Source organism: Enhydra lutris, unplaced genomic scaffold, assembly GCF_002288905.1.
Source record: "Enhydra lutris kenyoni isolate GAN:26980312 unplaced genomic scaffold, ASM228890v2 scaffoldscaffold13, whole genome shotgun sequence".
NCBI lineage: Eukaryota > Metazoa > Chordata > Mammalia > Carnivora > Mustelidae > Enhydra > Enhydra lutris.
In genome coordinates this window covers 34,038,933-34,054,253 of record NW_019154097.1, presented here as the reverse complement: position 1 = coordinate 34,054,253, position 15,321 = coordinate 34,038,933, and the positions used below count along the sequence as shown (strand labels likewise).

Genomic DNA, 15,321 nt, shown 5'->3' with positions numbered 1-15,321 from the left:
ACTTGAGGGGTTAGGAAAGAGCTGGAACTCGGCTTCAGTGCAAGAACAGGTACAAAAAATTTTAAGCCTTAACTGGGCTTTTTTTTTGTTTTTAAATCTGAGAGCGAGCGAGCACACAAGAAGGGGAAGCAGCAGGCCGAGGGAAATGGAAATGCAGGCTCCCCGCTGAGCAGGGAGCCCGAGGGGGCTCGATCCCAGGGCCCTGGGATCATGACCTGAGCCAAAGGCAGAGACGCTTAACTGACTGAGCCACCCAGGCGTCCCTTAACTTGGCATTTTTAAAAGACTAAAGGTGACCCTCTGTAAGGCACTCCTGTGTCATGAAGATGTTCCTTCCGCATCTCACATGTAAACACACCGCACACTGTTCTTCTCAAGGGTCTCCGGTCACGTCACGGCTGTGACACTGACTCACTCACACACACACACACACACCCCCCAATTCACACAGGCTGGAATCGTCTTCCCCGTGGCCAGCAGGGTCCAGCCAGAGAGGGCGCTCGTCCTCAGGGGACACCCGGGACCCGCTGCGTCTGGTCTTCGTCTGACCTCCAACTGCGACCAGCTATTGCCACGCACTGAAGGATAAAAATGCAGTTTTTGTAAAGAGTTTCTGAGAAAAGGATAGGCAGTGACTCCATTTTTTGGTATCCTTCCCATATTTTAAAATAAGCCACGTCCTATATTTTTCTGTTATACAAGATTCACAAGTAAAAACATCATAAAAAACCTACATATCCTTGAGAATTCTAGCATTTCTGGTGTCCAGTGCCTACACTTCTTTGGCAACGCAGAACCCGCCGGCGGACGGCTCTGGCACGTAGCATCCACGGAGACCGAGCTTGTCCTGTGGATTTCAGATGATTCTCTGGAGTAAAGTGAGGGATCGACCCACGCATAAACTGTAACCGACATCTCGCCGCGGGAACAGAGGACTCAAATGCAAAACCGAGGGCCTCATTCTGATTTGACTCTCGTGATGACATGCGACTGGGGGCAAATCTAGCAGCGACTGAAGTTCAGGTGCAGAAGTGGTACCAGGAAGACTGAGATCAACACCAAGTGAGAGAAGGCAAAGGAATTCCAGCCCAGCCGGTCCTGGGCTGCTGCAGAAGCCTCGGCTGGAGACCCCACGCCACAGGCAGCGAGGTCGCCTGGTCGAGGATGCTCCTAGTGTGCAGGCCCGCATCTCCTGGGACACTGCCTGTGCCTGAAGGTGCCACTGATTTCAAGTGAAAAGCCAGTGAACACTCTTGGAGGTTTTCAGCAGGCGCAAACCGAAAGCTCCCCAGGTTGCCACAGGGCCCTTGCACTCCCTGAGTTAGAGCTGCAGCTTCTGAGGTGTGGGTGCTGTGGGGTCAGAGTGGGTCCCAGATCTCACACAGCTGTTTGCAAGGCACTTCTGTCAAGGTCAGCAAGGGGGGAGGGGCAGGATTTTAGAAGTTCATCGTCCACCACAGTTCACAGACGGATGGCTGTCCAGTCCAAGATGACAAGTACGCTCAATAGATTAGTGTCTGTTCAAAACTCAACTCTCAGAAACGTCCACGTCCCGAAAATCCACAGGTGCAAAGTGCAAACCCCACAGAGGGCTTCAAAGTGCTTCCGGAAGGCAAGACCCTCACTTGCTGAGCTCCTAGCGGCCTCTTACCCCGCTTGAGTCAGAGGTCAGTGAAAATCCAACCGTGACTGCACGGTCTTGCAGCCCTTGTCTGAGTAGATTTTCTCGCTTTTGGGGAAAAAAGTCATTTCCTCTGCCACTCTAGTGACAATGTCCTCATCTATGACAGAGCCACGGGCCCTCATCTCCGCCCGTATACACATCTTCACGTGTCTGTACTCCAGAGGGAGGAAGGGGATAAAGTAATCGATGAGGTTCCGGTCTATCAGTCCGCTGTGCCACAGGCCACCTGCAAAGCAAGACACAGCTGGGTCTTCCCATCACTGTCCCTGTCACCTGGCCAAGCTCACTGCTCTTATAGCGCCCATTCTGATCCCAGCCCACAGTACGTTCTTCCTGTCTCTACCCCCTCGAGATTCTTTTTTTATCAAGCGTGCAACAAGTCTGTTAAGGTTACCCCCACTAGGGGTGCCTGGGTGACTCAGTGGGTTAAGCCTCTGCCTTGGACTCAAGTCATGATCTCAAGGTCCTGGGATCGGGCCCCACATCGGGCTCTCTGCTCAGCAGGGGCCTGCTTCCCCCTACCCCTGCCTGCCTCCCTGCCTACTTGTGATCTCTGTCAAATAAATAAATAAAATCTTTAATTTAAAAAAAAAAAAAAGGTTACTCTCACTACCTTGCTTCTGTTATGGGACGTCCCTACTTCAGCGAAGCCAGAGAGGCACAAGGATTCAGAGGCTTTGTAGAAGGTGTAAAGGAGGAGGGGGCTCCGCTGTCAGGGTCGGGGGATCCTCGGCCTGGGAGACTCACTGTGTTTATTGTTGAAGACTCCGACAGACAGCACGGGTTCCAAGTCCTTCAGCTGAATGTCTTCCCTCTTTCTTCCCGCCCGCCAAAAGTCAAGGGCAATCTTAGTTATGAGGTCCCCACCGGCATTGCTGAATTTGCCAAAGAAGCAGAATAAAAATTACATGGTAAGATTCTGTGTCCAATCAAGAATCATACCTGCTCTGCGGTTTCTTCTCACCGGGAGGAGGATTTACTAAGTGCTCCTGGACAAGGACACAATGAGCGCCTGTCTTCACGGAGCTTGAAGTCTGCTTTTCGAGAACTTGCCGCACAACGCTGACTTCTGACAAGCCTCGGAGGCACGGGCAGGTAACGAAACTGCCAGTTACCAGCAATATCTAATTCATTTTCTCAGGCCCTCCCGCTCCTTGCCACGCCGATGGTAGCAACCGCGAAGTAAAAGAAATCAACAATTTCCTTTCGCCAGGCACCTCTGTCCCTGGGCAACAGGATGCTGACGGTTGCCAGGACCTCCTTCTAGCATCGGGAGAATGAGGGCCTCGTGTGCCCAAGAAACCACCTCACGCTGACCTGAGAAAGATGAAGATGGCCTTCCGGTAAGACACGCCATCGACCTGCTCGTAGTAGTCTAGAAACGGTTTGATTGCGTCGATGACCCCTGGGTGCAATTTGTCCATCTCGTCAAATATGAACACGGAGCTCGCACACGCACTCACGTTACCCCGAATCCATCCTTGTAACTGGTCCTAGACCAACCATAAAAGAAAGAGGGTACAGAGGCTCAAAGGAGGTGCTGAGGGGAGGAGAAGCACAGCACAGTTCCCCGACTCCGCAAGATGGCAAATCGGGGCTCTCTGGGCCTTCACGAAGAGCTCGCAGAAACTGCATCCTAACCTCCATGCACTGGGTAACAGCTTTTCCGTAACTTTATCTGTAAAAAGCGGAAGCTGACAGGAAAAACACCTCTTCGCACTTTAGCACCTAACTCAAGTAACGTGCGGAGCGTGCCTTTTTAAAGGAATACGAGGAGCAAGAAACATGAATATTCATCAGTCACAGTTAAGCAGCCCATCATGTCAGCTTACCCTGGCCTGAGAGCTCACGTTAATTTTAGCAGACAGACGGATAAGCAACTGGAAACTGAAACAGGCTTGCACAGTGCCCCAAACCAGCGCCTGGACTGATGCAGTGAACAAAAGAGCTGGTACTTCATGGAAAGCATTTTGCCCTATGCTTTCCCAAGACAAAGACACCCAAGCAACAAGTCCTCTACCCCAAAACGTGAAAGGCTCTAGAGGCCCCCTCATCTAATTACTGTATTTCTAGAGGTTTATGAAAGGATTTGGAAAAACAAGAAGTATTCCTTCTTTTCAGCAATCTTCGGGCTCAGTCTGTGCGGCAAAGAGCCACTTTCACTTCCCTTTCAGTTCAGTTTCTGTTTCTCATTCAGGTCCTCCCCCAACAGCAGGACTATTAACCTTTACAAGGACGACCCTAGACAACTTAATATAAATTAAATGTAGACAGAGTATCTCCAAAGGAGGAACGGGCTTAAGAGTCAGTTCTTTGAGGCTTGCATTTGAAGAATGAAAGCAATGCCAAGGATTTGAATGTAAAGAAAGAAAATAAAAGCGACTGGGTGGGGGCGGGATCCTCTGGTCTACAGCCCTAACTGCCACGTGCTAACTGCAGATGCTGCGCCATTGGTGGGAGACCTCGATGAAACCACATCAGAACCAATCATTTAAGAGCGCTCTGCTTCACCAGGGGCTGGGACGGAAACACCTAACGCTCATTCATTGCAGAACGTGGCTGCCCCAGAAACCTCGAATCTGTAGATTTGGGCCCAAGTTTCTGACTTGCCACAAGGACAGAGAGATTGTAAGGCGCCAATCCCCTCATGGCTCTTTTAATGGAAGTAACGTTTCCTGCTCCACTGTATCATTTTGGAATCAAATGGGAAAAACGTTATAGGAGAGCTCTGCAACAGCAAAGCGCTACTGGGGACAAGCGTGCCTTAACTCAGTGGGGGCCCAGGGCTACTGCAGTGCAAAGGGAAGCAGCAGAGGCCAGAGTAGGCAGGTCGCCCAGACCAGTCTGAGTGGCCAGTGGGTGAGATAAAGGGATTCTCTTGCCTGGTATAGTTTTATCTGCTGCTCGTGAGGAAAGTGCAGCGTGGAGACAAACAGGTGGACAAAGTTACTCTTCAGGCCTTTGGAGTGAAGATTTTCTGCCACAATTTGGCTGACAAAATTCTTGCCCGTGCCGGCCCAGCCATGTAAGGAAAGAGTCAGCGGTTTCTTGGGATTTTTGTTGTTCTTGAAGCCCGTCAGCGCCTTGAGAATCACCTCTGTGGCCAGATGCTGCCCAAACAGCTTCTCCTCTAATTCCAGCTTGAGGGCTGCAGGAGCCAGCCAGAGAACAGAGAGAAAAATAGACATTAGACAGACACCAGAAAAGCAGCACTTTCCCCAGCTGGCCAAAGCGAGAGGCACGTATTAGCAAGCGGTCCAGCAGGGTGTCTGCCAAACCCCAGGGCTGGCCCGGAGGCAGAACCTCGGGTTGAAAGTCACACGATGCCACTTCCAAGGCTATGCATTAGACCGATGTCCTCAATACTCCGGTGTCTGATAAGGAAGCTAACGTGTTCGTTCATCCAAGGATTAGCCTCCTCTTGACTGAGCTACAGGGTATGCCCCAGCCGCCCCTGCTGGCTTGTAAGAAAACCAAGAGCCGAGTGTGGGCTTTCAGGGTAGCCGCCGCACGTATGAAAGCTACTTCATAGGACTGACATGGTGCAAAGCGCTGGGCGCGGGCCTTTCGCTTCTTCTTACTGTACTCGCAGGGAATCCGGGGCGTTTAAGAAGGAGCTTAGGTAGAGCTCCACGATCTGGAGCGTGGGCCTCAGAGAGCAGGGCTTCCAGGGCTGGATTTCGGACCGAGACCCCGTCGGTGCCCCCCGCCCCCGCCCCAGCTCAGGGTAAGCGCCTCGCCCCTCGCGGGCAGACCCGCCCTACCCGACGCGTTGAGCCGCTGCTCCTCGCGGCAGCACTCGGCGAAGCGGCAGTAAAGGTCCTTGTAGGACAGGTAGCCGGTGAGCGCCGACGCGGCCCCGATGGCGATGCCCACGGTGATGGGCTCGACCGCCGCCACCGCGTGGACCGTCAGCAGCAGCCCCAGGGTCACCCCACGTCCTAGGCTAGCAGCCCGCCACATCGCCCCACTCATAGCCCGCCAGCCTCCGCGCCGTACTGCCCGCCAGCCAACAGCCAGACCGGACTTCCGGCTGCGTCACTTCCGCCCCGCAGGACCCTTACCCCTCCTCCTACCCCGGGACGACCATATTGGCGGAGGCGGGGCTTTTGTGCCGCCATCTTTGTGCGGGGCGCCAGAGCTGTCCGGTGCTTCGGCTTTCGCGAAGCCCATGGCTGCTTCTCACCGTTCTGTGTCCTAGACGTTTTCCGAGCCCCCACACTTGGCTTTGTCATCCCTCCCCCTGGAGCTGCAGGGAGCCTTCCCATGTCTGCCCACCTGCCTGCCTTCCTGAGACAGCCGGTCTGCGCTCTGCGGGCCCACCCGGGGAAGGCTCGAGGAGTGCTGGGCTCCGGCGCACGGTCAGAGCCGCAGCCCGTCGTGGCCTTGCGCAGGCTGCGAGGCCGGCCCTTCGGCGGGTGCTGGGAGGACCGCAGGGAAGCAGCGGGAGTCGGTCCTGGCCGTGCGCGGCCCCCAGGCAGACGGTGGGCAAGGGCCCCGCGCTGAGCGGTGGGAGCAGCCCGGGGCCCGGGGAGCAGGGACGGCCTCCGTCTAAGCTGAGAACTCGAGGAGCTTCTCGAGCAAGAAGGGAGGAGTGGAACGCTTGCCCAGAGAACAGACAGTGCGGTTTGGGGGGGTATTTCCCACGCTGGAGGCCGGCGAGAACGAGGACGCGGCGCTAGGGGAGGCTGGAAAGGGAAACCCTGCAGGCGCCGTAGGGAGTCCGCGCTCTGTGCCGGAGGCCATGGGGAGCCACGGAAGATTGCACACGGGGAGCGGCGGGGGCAGAACAGAGACCACCCTGGCTGTTGGGTTCAGTGAGGAGACTGGTCCAGGGGATCTTGGCCCAGGCTTTCCTGAAAGGGGTTGAGTTTACCCACCAGCCAGCCGCTGGACAGATGTTTCATGAACACTGGCTCAGTGTCAGATTCGGTGCCACATGCTGGGGATACAGCGGGAGCCGGGCAGAGGCCCAGGCCTCGCAGAGCTCTCGGTCTGGGGCGAGGGAGACAGACGGGCGGCAGGTGGGTTGCCCTCAGTGCGGTCCGTGGTGTTACGTGGGTCGCCCAGAGGAGGCACCTTACTCAGTCTGCGGGTTGGGGAAGGCTCTCCTCCCTATCTCAGTTGAGACCTGAACAATGAGTAAAATTGCTGTGGGCTTAGATTCCATTGGGTATGCTAGAAGAGCAAAGTATCATCTTAAAATGTTGATGCACTAGACAGAAAACTGGGTCTTTTGTAACCATATAAACTTATGATGAAAATGTTCAATGTCCATCTATGCATGTATGTATGAGCAAACACCATGTGAAGACCCCTCCCTGGAAATCATACCCTGCTTAGAAGGCATTGACTCTTTTTTTTTTTTTTTTAATTTCATTTATTTATTTGGCAGTGTGAGAGCACAAGTAGGCAGAGTGGCAGGCAGAGGGAGGCGGAGAAGCAGGCTCTCCACTGAGCAGGGAGCCTGATGTGGGGTTTGATCCCAGAACCCTGGGATTATGACCCGAGCTGAAGGCAGACGCCTAACCAACTGAGCTACCCAGGTGCCCCAAAGGCATTGACTCTTCATCCCCATGTTAACTCTGCATTTACTTTAAATAGTTGGTGCCTCCCTTCTGGATTAGTAGCTCCTAGGAAAGGACATACATATGGACCCAGAGCTTTGTTCTCTGGCAAGATGGCCTCCTTCCTCTCCACGGTCAGCCTCTTTGTTGCCACACCTTCCCTGTCTCCCACCCTACAGTCCTGACCTGCCCTGAGGCTCTCTTCTAAACCCCTTCTGTCTCCCTGCTCTCTCCCTGGGTGAGAGGACCCAACTTTCTCCCTCAAGACCCTGCATCTGGCTGCACACTGGACATCTCCATTTGGCTATTCTCCAGACATCTCAGTACCCAGACAGTCAAACAGAAAACTTGACTGTTTTCTGCAAATGTCCCTCCCCCCATGGTCTTTATTTCAGGAAGTGGACCCGTCTTCCACCAGCTGCATAGACCCAAAGCTAGTGGTTGTCCCGGATTCTTTTCTCCCCCAGTCCTCCACTTCTAATCCATCGGCAGGTTGCTGACCCCATGTTCAAAACCTCTCCAAAGCTCTTCAGTCATCATCTCCATCTCCTTGGCCACCCCCAGTCCAAGCCTCCATCATGGATGGCCAGGGTAGCCCTGTAGGGGGTCCCCCTGCCTCTGCACTCCTCCCTGATCTGTACTGTCCAGGACAGAGACAGGTGGTGTTTTTATAAGGGCCTCTTTAGCCAGAGTGGCCCCACCTTCGTTGAACACCCATTTTGTTGTTTATGCAGTAAAACTTAAATTGACCCTGCCCTCCTCCCAGGGGAACTTATTTAAAAGCAAGTCGGGGAAAGCAGTCCCAGGTAACAAAGCCCAAATACAAGGGTGGGTCAGGTCAGGTGGAGATAACAGCCCGAAGGGAGGGATGAGTCGGGTCAGGTGGAGACATCCAATCAGTAAAGCGCGCATACTGTCTCCCTAGCTACCAAGGAGTGTGGGCCCCGCCTTTTGGAGGGGGCAATTCTCACCAAGGTGATAGGCTAGTGCAAATGTCTACTATGGGGTGAATTGTCAATTGGCCACCCGTGTGTGACCTAGCATGGCTGTGCAGCTTTCTCTGTGTATCGCAATCTCATTGGCCACCTGTGTGTGGCCAGGCCCAACCACAGGGCCTTTGTTCTATAAAAGTTAGTCTGTGAGGCAGGGAGGGGTCATCCTCTTTGTAAGGGGCGGCCCTGACCGGTCTGTTCGACGGTCGGTTTGATTCTTGATGCTTGGCGCGAAACAAAGCTTTGCTGGACCTTCACTTTGTATCAGTCTTGCTCCTTTGACCATGGACCCAACATTGGGGACCCAACATTTTCACGACAAATGGGATCATGTCACTCCTGCGTTCAACCTGTCCATGGCTTCCAAAATCCCTTAAGAAAAAATACACCCTTTTTATTCTGACCTCAAAGCTCTACCTGATGTGCCCCTGCCTTCCTCTCAGACCTTCACATTCCACATACGTCCTTGTTCTCAAACCCACAGCCTCGTCTCTCTCCTGAGCATGCCGTTCTTTCTGCCTGGACTCTTGCTTCGGGGTGTCACCTGGCTAAGATCTTTCCGGCCTCAACTTGAGGCCCACCTGCTCTATCTAAAGTAACCTCACTTCCACCCCTCGTGGCCCACTGTCCCTATAACCCTGTTTGTGTCCTTTCCTATTGGACCTATTGTCCATCTCTTGCACTGGACTGAGGGCTTCAAGAGGGACTTTATCTGTCGTGTTCTGTTTCTCTAACTCTCAGAACTGTGCAACATATACAGTAGGTGCTCAATAAACATGTTTAACATCCAAGAATAGCATACAAACTCTGATTTGAGGGCCAGATATGCCACGATAGACTAAATGTTCCCATCCCCCAAAATTCATATTCTGACTCCAACGGGTTTAGGAGGAGGGGCCTTTGGGAAGTAGCTGGGTCATGAGAATGGAGCTCTTAACATTAAGATGTTGATAATTGGGGAAACTGGGTGAAGGCTATATGGAAATTCACTGTACTATCTGCAGATTTTCTGTAAATCTAAAATAAAAGGTTTCTTTTGTTTAAAAAAAAGCAGTTTTGTCTGTGCTACTCTCTGACAATCAGTGATACTGTAAAAATCATAATCACACGAGCTTTAATTCTTCTAAACTGAAGTTGGTTTGTGAAAGTGTGTAAATTGCACTTGATGGACAGAAATGCTCGAAAGACAGAATGCAGCATATGTGAAACGGGTAAATTGTCTATCTTATATCTGTGAAAAGGAGTGAGGGGTGGGGTGTGTAGGACACAGTGGCAGGAGCTCTGGACCCTTCATGCTCTGGCACTGTCCTTGTAGAGAGAGAATCTGATTGGCCCAACCTGGATCAGATATCTTGACCTTGGATCAACTAACCATGGGCAGGGGTGTTGTGCCAAAGTAGCCCCCAGTTTGGACTGTTCTACACATTTCTATGGCATTTTGTTCCCCTAAAATGTGTTTCCTGACTTGCCATTTGATCATTTATTATGAAGCTGGCCACTGGAATCCATAGAGGGTGGGAAGACGGCCACAAGAGTAGAGGACCTCCAGACCCCCTCATAAAGAGCTCTCTGGGGGACAAAGACACATTGGAGCCCCAGTGGTGGCCATAGCTGAGCCCAACAGTTGCTCTCCAACTACATAATCATTCTGACACTGCTTTGTGCTCCATTCCTGCTCTTTTAAGAAAATTTTAAAATTTTTAAAAAGAACATGTATTTCAAATGGACAAAAAAATTACTACCATTTACAGTATCTTAGGATACATTGCCTTAGAATGGGAACCTCCAGTACTCTGAGGTCTGCAAGATAGATCTAGAAACCTGGTTTCTATAGAAAAATGAAGACTGTGTAAGTCAGATGAGGGAGAAGGTAGTGACAGCCAATGGCTCTTTTTTATTAATTGCTATAATACCGTCCTTCAGTGGCTGAGGGAGTTTCATATTTTCTTTAGACATTGTTAGGCACCAAAAGTCTCATAGGACAACTTTGATGCTGTGTGAATTCTGCCATTTTCCTGGCACTGATGAGGCTCTTGGGTGACCACCTCATTAGAACTACTACTCCATTCATATTAATTTTTTTTTTACAAATCTTACAAAGGGGAGTGATTCTGAGCATTTAGATCCACATTCTGTCTTAAGGCTGTCTGTTCGGTTTTCGTAAATTGTCCAAGCCTGTGCTGGCTGCCATCCTGTGTCACGGTCACTGAAGCCTGGCGCCTTCTTCACCTTCCACTCAACCCCTGGCCCTCATGTTCTACCATTCCCTTTACTCTTTCTGTCATCGCTCTGTTGCAGCATTGCTTTCAGTGTTTAAATTGTTGATTGAAAATATTCAAAACCACCAGCTTGACTCCTCAAGGCTACCATAAGATGAAAGAGCGACCAGAAAAGTCTTGGAAGGGTGTGATCCTGCTGGAGACAGGGCTCAGCTCTCTGGTTTCCCTGCAGGCTGAGATTTTCAGGACCAGAGACAGCCCCCCCCCCCCCCCCCCCCCCGCCCCACACCTGTTTCCCGGGGAGCTTTGGATCTGTCAGAGGAGGTGAGCCTACCTGTTAGCTTGTGAACCTACCCGAAACTGGGGAGACCTGGGGAGGGAAGCACTAGAGGGTGCTCGTGAGCTGCTGGTCTCAGCACTCAGAGAGGTCCGTTTGAATCCTGACGCTATCACTTACTACTTCTGCGACCTTCACAAGGTCACAAAAAATACTGACAACAAAAAAAGTTCAAAAGTAGATTACTTAAAATGCTGATTGTTTACATTAAGCCCTGTTCTCATCCAAGTCTTATCAGTGTCTATATTACCCAGAGGGGTTCTTCTGGGGGTGCACGATGGTTGGTGTTTTCCTTCTCTCGTTTGTTACTTCGCACACAATGATACCCAGTTTGTTTCTAGGAAATCTTACAGCTATAGAGTATTACATATGCGTTTAAACAGCTTTGTTGAGCTAGAGTTGACATGCAACAAGCTGTGCATATTTAATGTGTATAGTTAGGTAAATTTTAACATCTGTGTATACCTGTGAAACCATCACCATGGGGACCATCACCCCCAGAAGATTCCTCTCTCATTTTGTCATCCTTCTCTCTCATCTTCCCTCATGCCCCCTCTTCTGCCAGCCATAGATTGGCTTTTAATCACTGTAGATTTTTAATCACATATAATATTGCACGTTTTAGAAATAACATTATGGGGGTGCCTGGGTGGCTCAGTGGCTTAAAGCCTCTGCCTTCGGCTCAGGTCATGATCTCAGGGTCCTGGGATCGAGCCCCACACCGGGCTCTCTGCTCAGCGGGGATCCTGCTTCCTCTTCTCTCTCTGCCTGCCTCTCTGCCTACTTGTGATCTCTGTCTGTCAAATAAATAAATAAAATCTTTCCCAAAAAATGACTTTTAAAAATAGAAATAACATTATGTATTTGTGTGTGTGTGTTAAGTGCTTTCTACTAAATGCCAAGTTCTGGGTGCGTAAAGTCATTATCTCAGTTAATTCTAAAGCACCCTGTGAAGCAGCAGTGAAAATCTCCATTTTACAGATGAAAGAGTTGAGATCCAGAGGGGTTAGCTAATGTGCCTGAGATGCCTACTACAGGAGACAAGCTGCCCAGGTTCAAATCCTGCTTCTGCTATGACCGTGTGTATGACCCTGGACAGGTTCCTGAACCTCTCTAGACCCAGGTTCCTCATTTGTAGAATGTTTGTAACAATAGTCTCTTTCTTACGGGGTTGCCCTGAGGGTCACTTGAGATGATGAGTGTCAGGGCACCTAACTGAGCAGGGAGCTCTGGCGGGACGACTAAACATGTGGTCATGGTGTGGGATGTAAATGCAACCGGACAGATGTGCAGTGCACGATGGGAACCGGGGAGCCAGTAAAGGGAGTGTTGGTGTGGCAATCAAGGCTTCTGGAAATGTACCTCCTTGATACCTTGAACTCCTGGACCACTATTTAGTCTGTTCTGTTCACGTTGGAAAGTGCTCATCCATCTTCTAGGACCCAAAGTCTTCCTGTGTGTTGGCGACTGTGCCTGTCCCCCTAGGGATTCCAGTAAGCAAGAAAGAGTCAATGCCGCCCAGCAGGACTCCCCTCTGGTTGTGGGAGTGGGGCACTTCCCCGCAATTAGAGTTCAGTGTCCTCAGTGCCATGGCAGGGTACACAATTGCCATTGCCCACTTATAATCCCTTGAAACTCTTTTTAGACTTTATTTATTTATTTAAGAGAGAGAGAGCGAGTGAGAAAGAACAATCAGGGGAGGGGCAGAGGGAGAGGGAGAAGCAGACTCTTCGTTGAGCAGGGAGCCCAATACAGGGCTCGATCCCAGGACCCTGAGATCATGACCTGAGCTGAAGGCGGACACTTACCTGACTGAGGCACCCGGAGGCCCCTCCCGTGAAAGTTTTTCATGCAAGTTCTACCAGCGTCACCTAAGACTGACCAGCTGCCGCGTGGACAGTTCTTTATAAATACAATATTATTGAAAAGCGTCCCAAGGTGTTGCTACTGCTAATGTTGAAACGCTTCTGAAAGATTTCTGAAGAAGTTTTCTCCTCCTCGTACTTATACATACTGCTCTAGTCCCTCACTATTGTTCCCTGACCGCCGCCCGTCCCCCAGTCAACCACAGAAGGATGGACCAAGGGCGGGCTCTGAAATGACTGGCTAGCAAACCCGGCCACACCACTGCAGGCCATGGGTCCTTAGCAATCGCTTATTTCCACTTGAGTCTCAGATGTTCACTCATGAATTCTCTGGAGAGAATTCAGAGTGTTTAACTAAAAGCTGGCTTCTTCGCCCCCTGGGACCCAGCCACCCTCTTTGACCTCCCGAAAGGGTATGGGCCCAAGGGCCGCCAACCCCCTTGATAGCAGAACGCTGTGGGCAAAGGAAATCGACTGCCCAGAGGGATCACATTGCTGAGGTCCAAATCCAGTGCTGGAGAAGATGGCTAATGGATGGCATCCATAGAGACTGTGGGTTTCAAGCTAAAGAAAACACTGGCACTGGATTAAGCAGCAAAAGGAAGTGGATCCTCAGGCAGCGGGAGACACACAGTACCTCACCGAATGTGCATAGGAGCTGGGCATCAAGGGAGGGACATGAGTCAGGCCTGGAGTGCCTGCCTCTCCCCCTCCTTCTCTTCCATCACCTTTCCTTTGTGGATCTGTCCCATTCTCTGCCCAGCACCCGGCTTGTGTGCGCTGCTCCAGACACCCACAGACCACACACTCACGGCTTCTTCTCCCCTCCCCACTCTCAACTCCAATTCCAGACTCCCAGGGAAGGGATTTGATTGCCCCGGCCGGGCTCAGGTGGCCCCTGACCCAGCCAGCTGCAACCTGGGGTGACCTGGGGTGAGACCAGGACAGCATCCCCTGGTATGGAACAATGAGGAAAGGACCGCTCCCCAAAAGAGATCCACCTCTAGTACGGATCTCCCAGTCTCCCCTAGCATGGCCCCCATGTCTGCCCCGCCATTCTCCCTCTGCCCAGCAGCCCTGCTCAGCCCCGTTCCAAACCTAGGTCCTTTCATTCATTCACTCAACCTGAGAATTCTTTCTTACTCAGCCTTTTGTTCCTCTCAGACCTTCATTAGGTTGGATAAGGTTCACATACCTGGGGGAGCGCCATCTGCTTTCCTCCCTTTACTGATTCAAATGTTAATCTCATCCAGGAACTCCCTGGAAAACACACCCAGAAATAACGTTTAACCAACTATAGGGGCACCTCATGACCTAATCCAGCTAACACATAAAATTAACCATCGCACCCTTCAAAAGAGACCAAGGGTGACCATTCTCTTTGCACCTTCAGGCTGGTGACAGTGCTTTACCCCTGGTGGGGAAGAGGGTGGTGTCTTGTCAAGAATGGCAGAGGGGCTCAAATTTCACCCTGCTTGCAAATTCACATGCTGGCTTTCCAGGTTCATAGAGGCTGTCAAGGACATGAGCTTCCCAGGTCAAAGATAGGGACTTTGTTACTTCTGGCACAGATGTCAATAAGTTTTTGTGAAACAAATGGATGGTTGGGTGGTCTGCAGTCCTAAGCTACATACCCAGGAAATGGCAGTCACCTAGATCCTTTGGGGGAGCAAAAGCCCCCCAAAGTCAGTTCAAGAGATAAGGTCGAAAACACGACCAATTTGGCTATAGCTGGCAAAGTTGAAGATGTGTGTGCCCTATGACCCAAAAATTCTACTCCTCAAGACTTTCTCACATTATGGCACATGAAGAAAATGAACGTATGAGTCCATCCTACTGGGTTCAGTGGAGGGGCTGCTGGGTGAGGTGACTGCGTTCAGGGCTCTGGCTTCCCTGGGTTCTTCCCCACTGCCCACCTGCATCCCATTCATAGCATACATGGTACAAAGCCCAGCCCTAGAAGGACTCACATTTGTGCACAGAAGACACATTTGAGGATGTTTGTTGAGGCTCTGTTTGTAATATTAAACGTTGGAATCAAGCCTAATTTCCCACCACTAGGGGAATGGGTAAGCAAACCACTGTAGAGTCCTATAGTGGAATATTATGTGGCAGGTAAAAATGGATGAACTTATACTATGTGTATGAATGTCTACAAGTTTCAGCAACCAGAGTTGAGTGGAAAGTGGCAACAGGATACGGCACAGAACACCATTTATTTATCTATTAAAACGTACATGTGCTCCAACTTCAAGTTATAGTACAAAGCTGTAATCAAGACAGTGTGGTACTGGCACAAAAATAGACACATAGATCAATAAAGCAGAGTAGAAAACCACAGTTATATGGTCAGTTAATCTTCAACAAAGGAGGAAAGAAGATGCAACGGGAAAAAGTCTGTTCAACAGATGGTGTTGGGAAAACTCGACAGCTACATGCAAAACAACGAGACTGGCCCAGTTTCTTACACCGTACACAAAAATAAATCCAAAATGGGTTGTGCACCTACCTGTGAACCCTGAACCATAAATCTTAGAAGAGAGCACAGGCAACAATTTCTCTAACATCGGCTATAGCAACATTTTTCTAGATATGTCTCCTGAGGAAGGGAAATAAGAACAAAAATAAACTTCTGGGGGTGCCTGGGTGGCTCAGTG

At 50.8% G+C, this 15,321-nt stretch overlaps 1 protein-coding gene and 1 pseudogene across 1 annotated transcript; both read right to left on the bottom strand.

The window, feature by feature from the left end:
* Nucleotides 1-249: 249 nt before the first annotated feature.
* LOC111146392 (torsin family 1 member B) lies at nt 250-5,662 on the bottom strand. Its single transcript, XM_022501924.1, has 5 exons — nt 5,449-5,662; nt 4,567-4,832; nt 3,002-3,177; nt 2,432-2,559; nt 250-1,910 (listed from the first exon to the last, which is right to left on the bottom strand). Exons 1-5 carry the CDS (start codon nt 5,657-5,659, stop codon nt 1,669-1,671), a joined length of 1,023 nt encoding a protein of 340 aa, XP_022357632.1. The 5' UTR covers nt 5,660-5,662; the 3' UTR covers nt 250-1,668.
* A 4,478-nt stretch (nt 5,663-10,140) lies between these two features.
* LOC111145463 lies at nt 10,141-12,650 on the bottom strand (annotated as a pseudogene).
* Nucleotides 12,651-15,321: the final 2,671 nt, after the last annotated feature.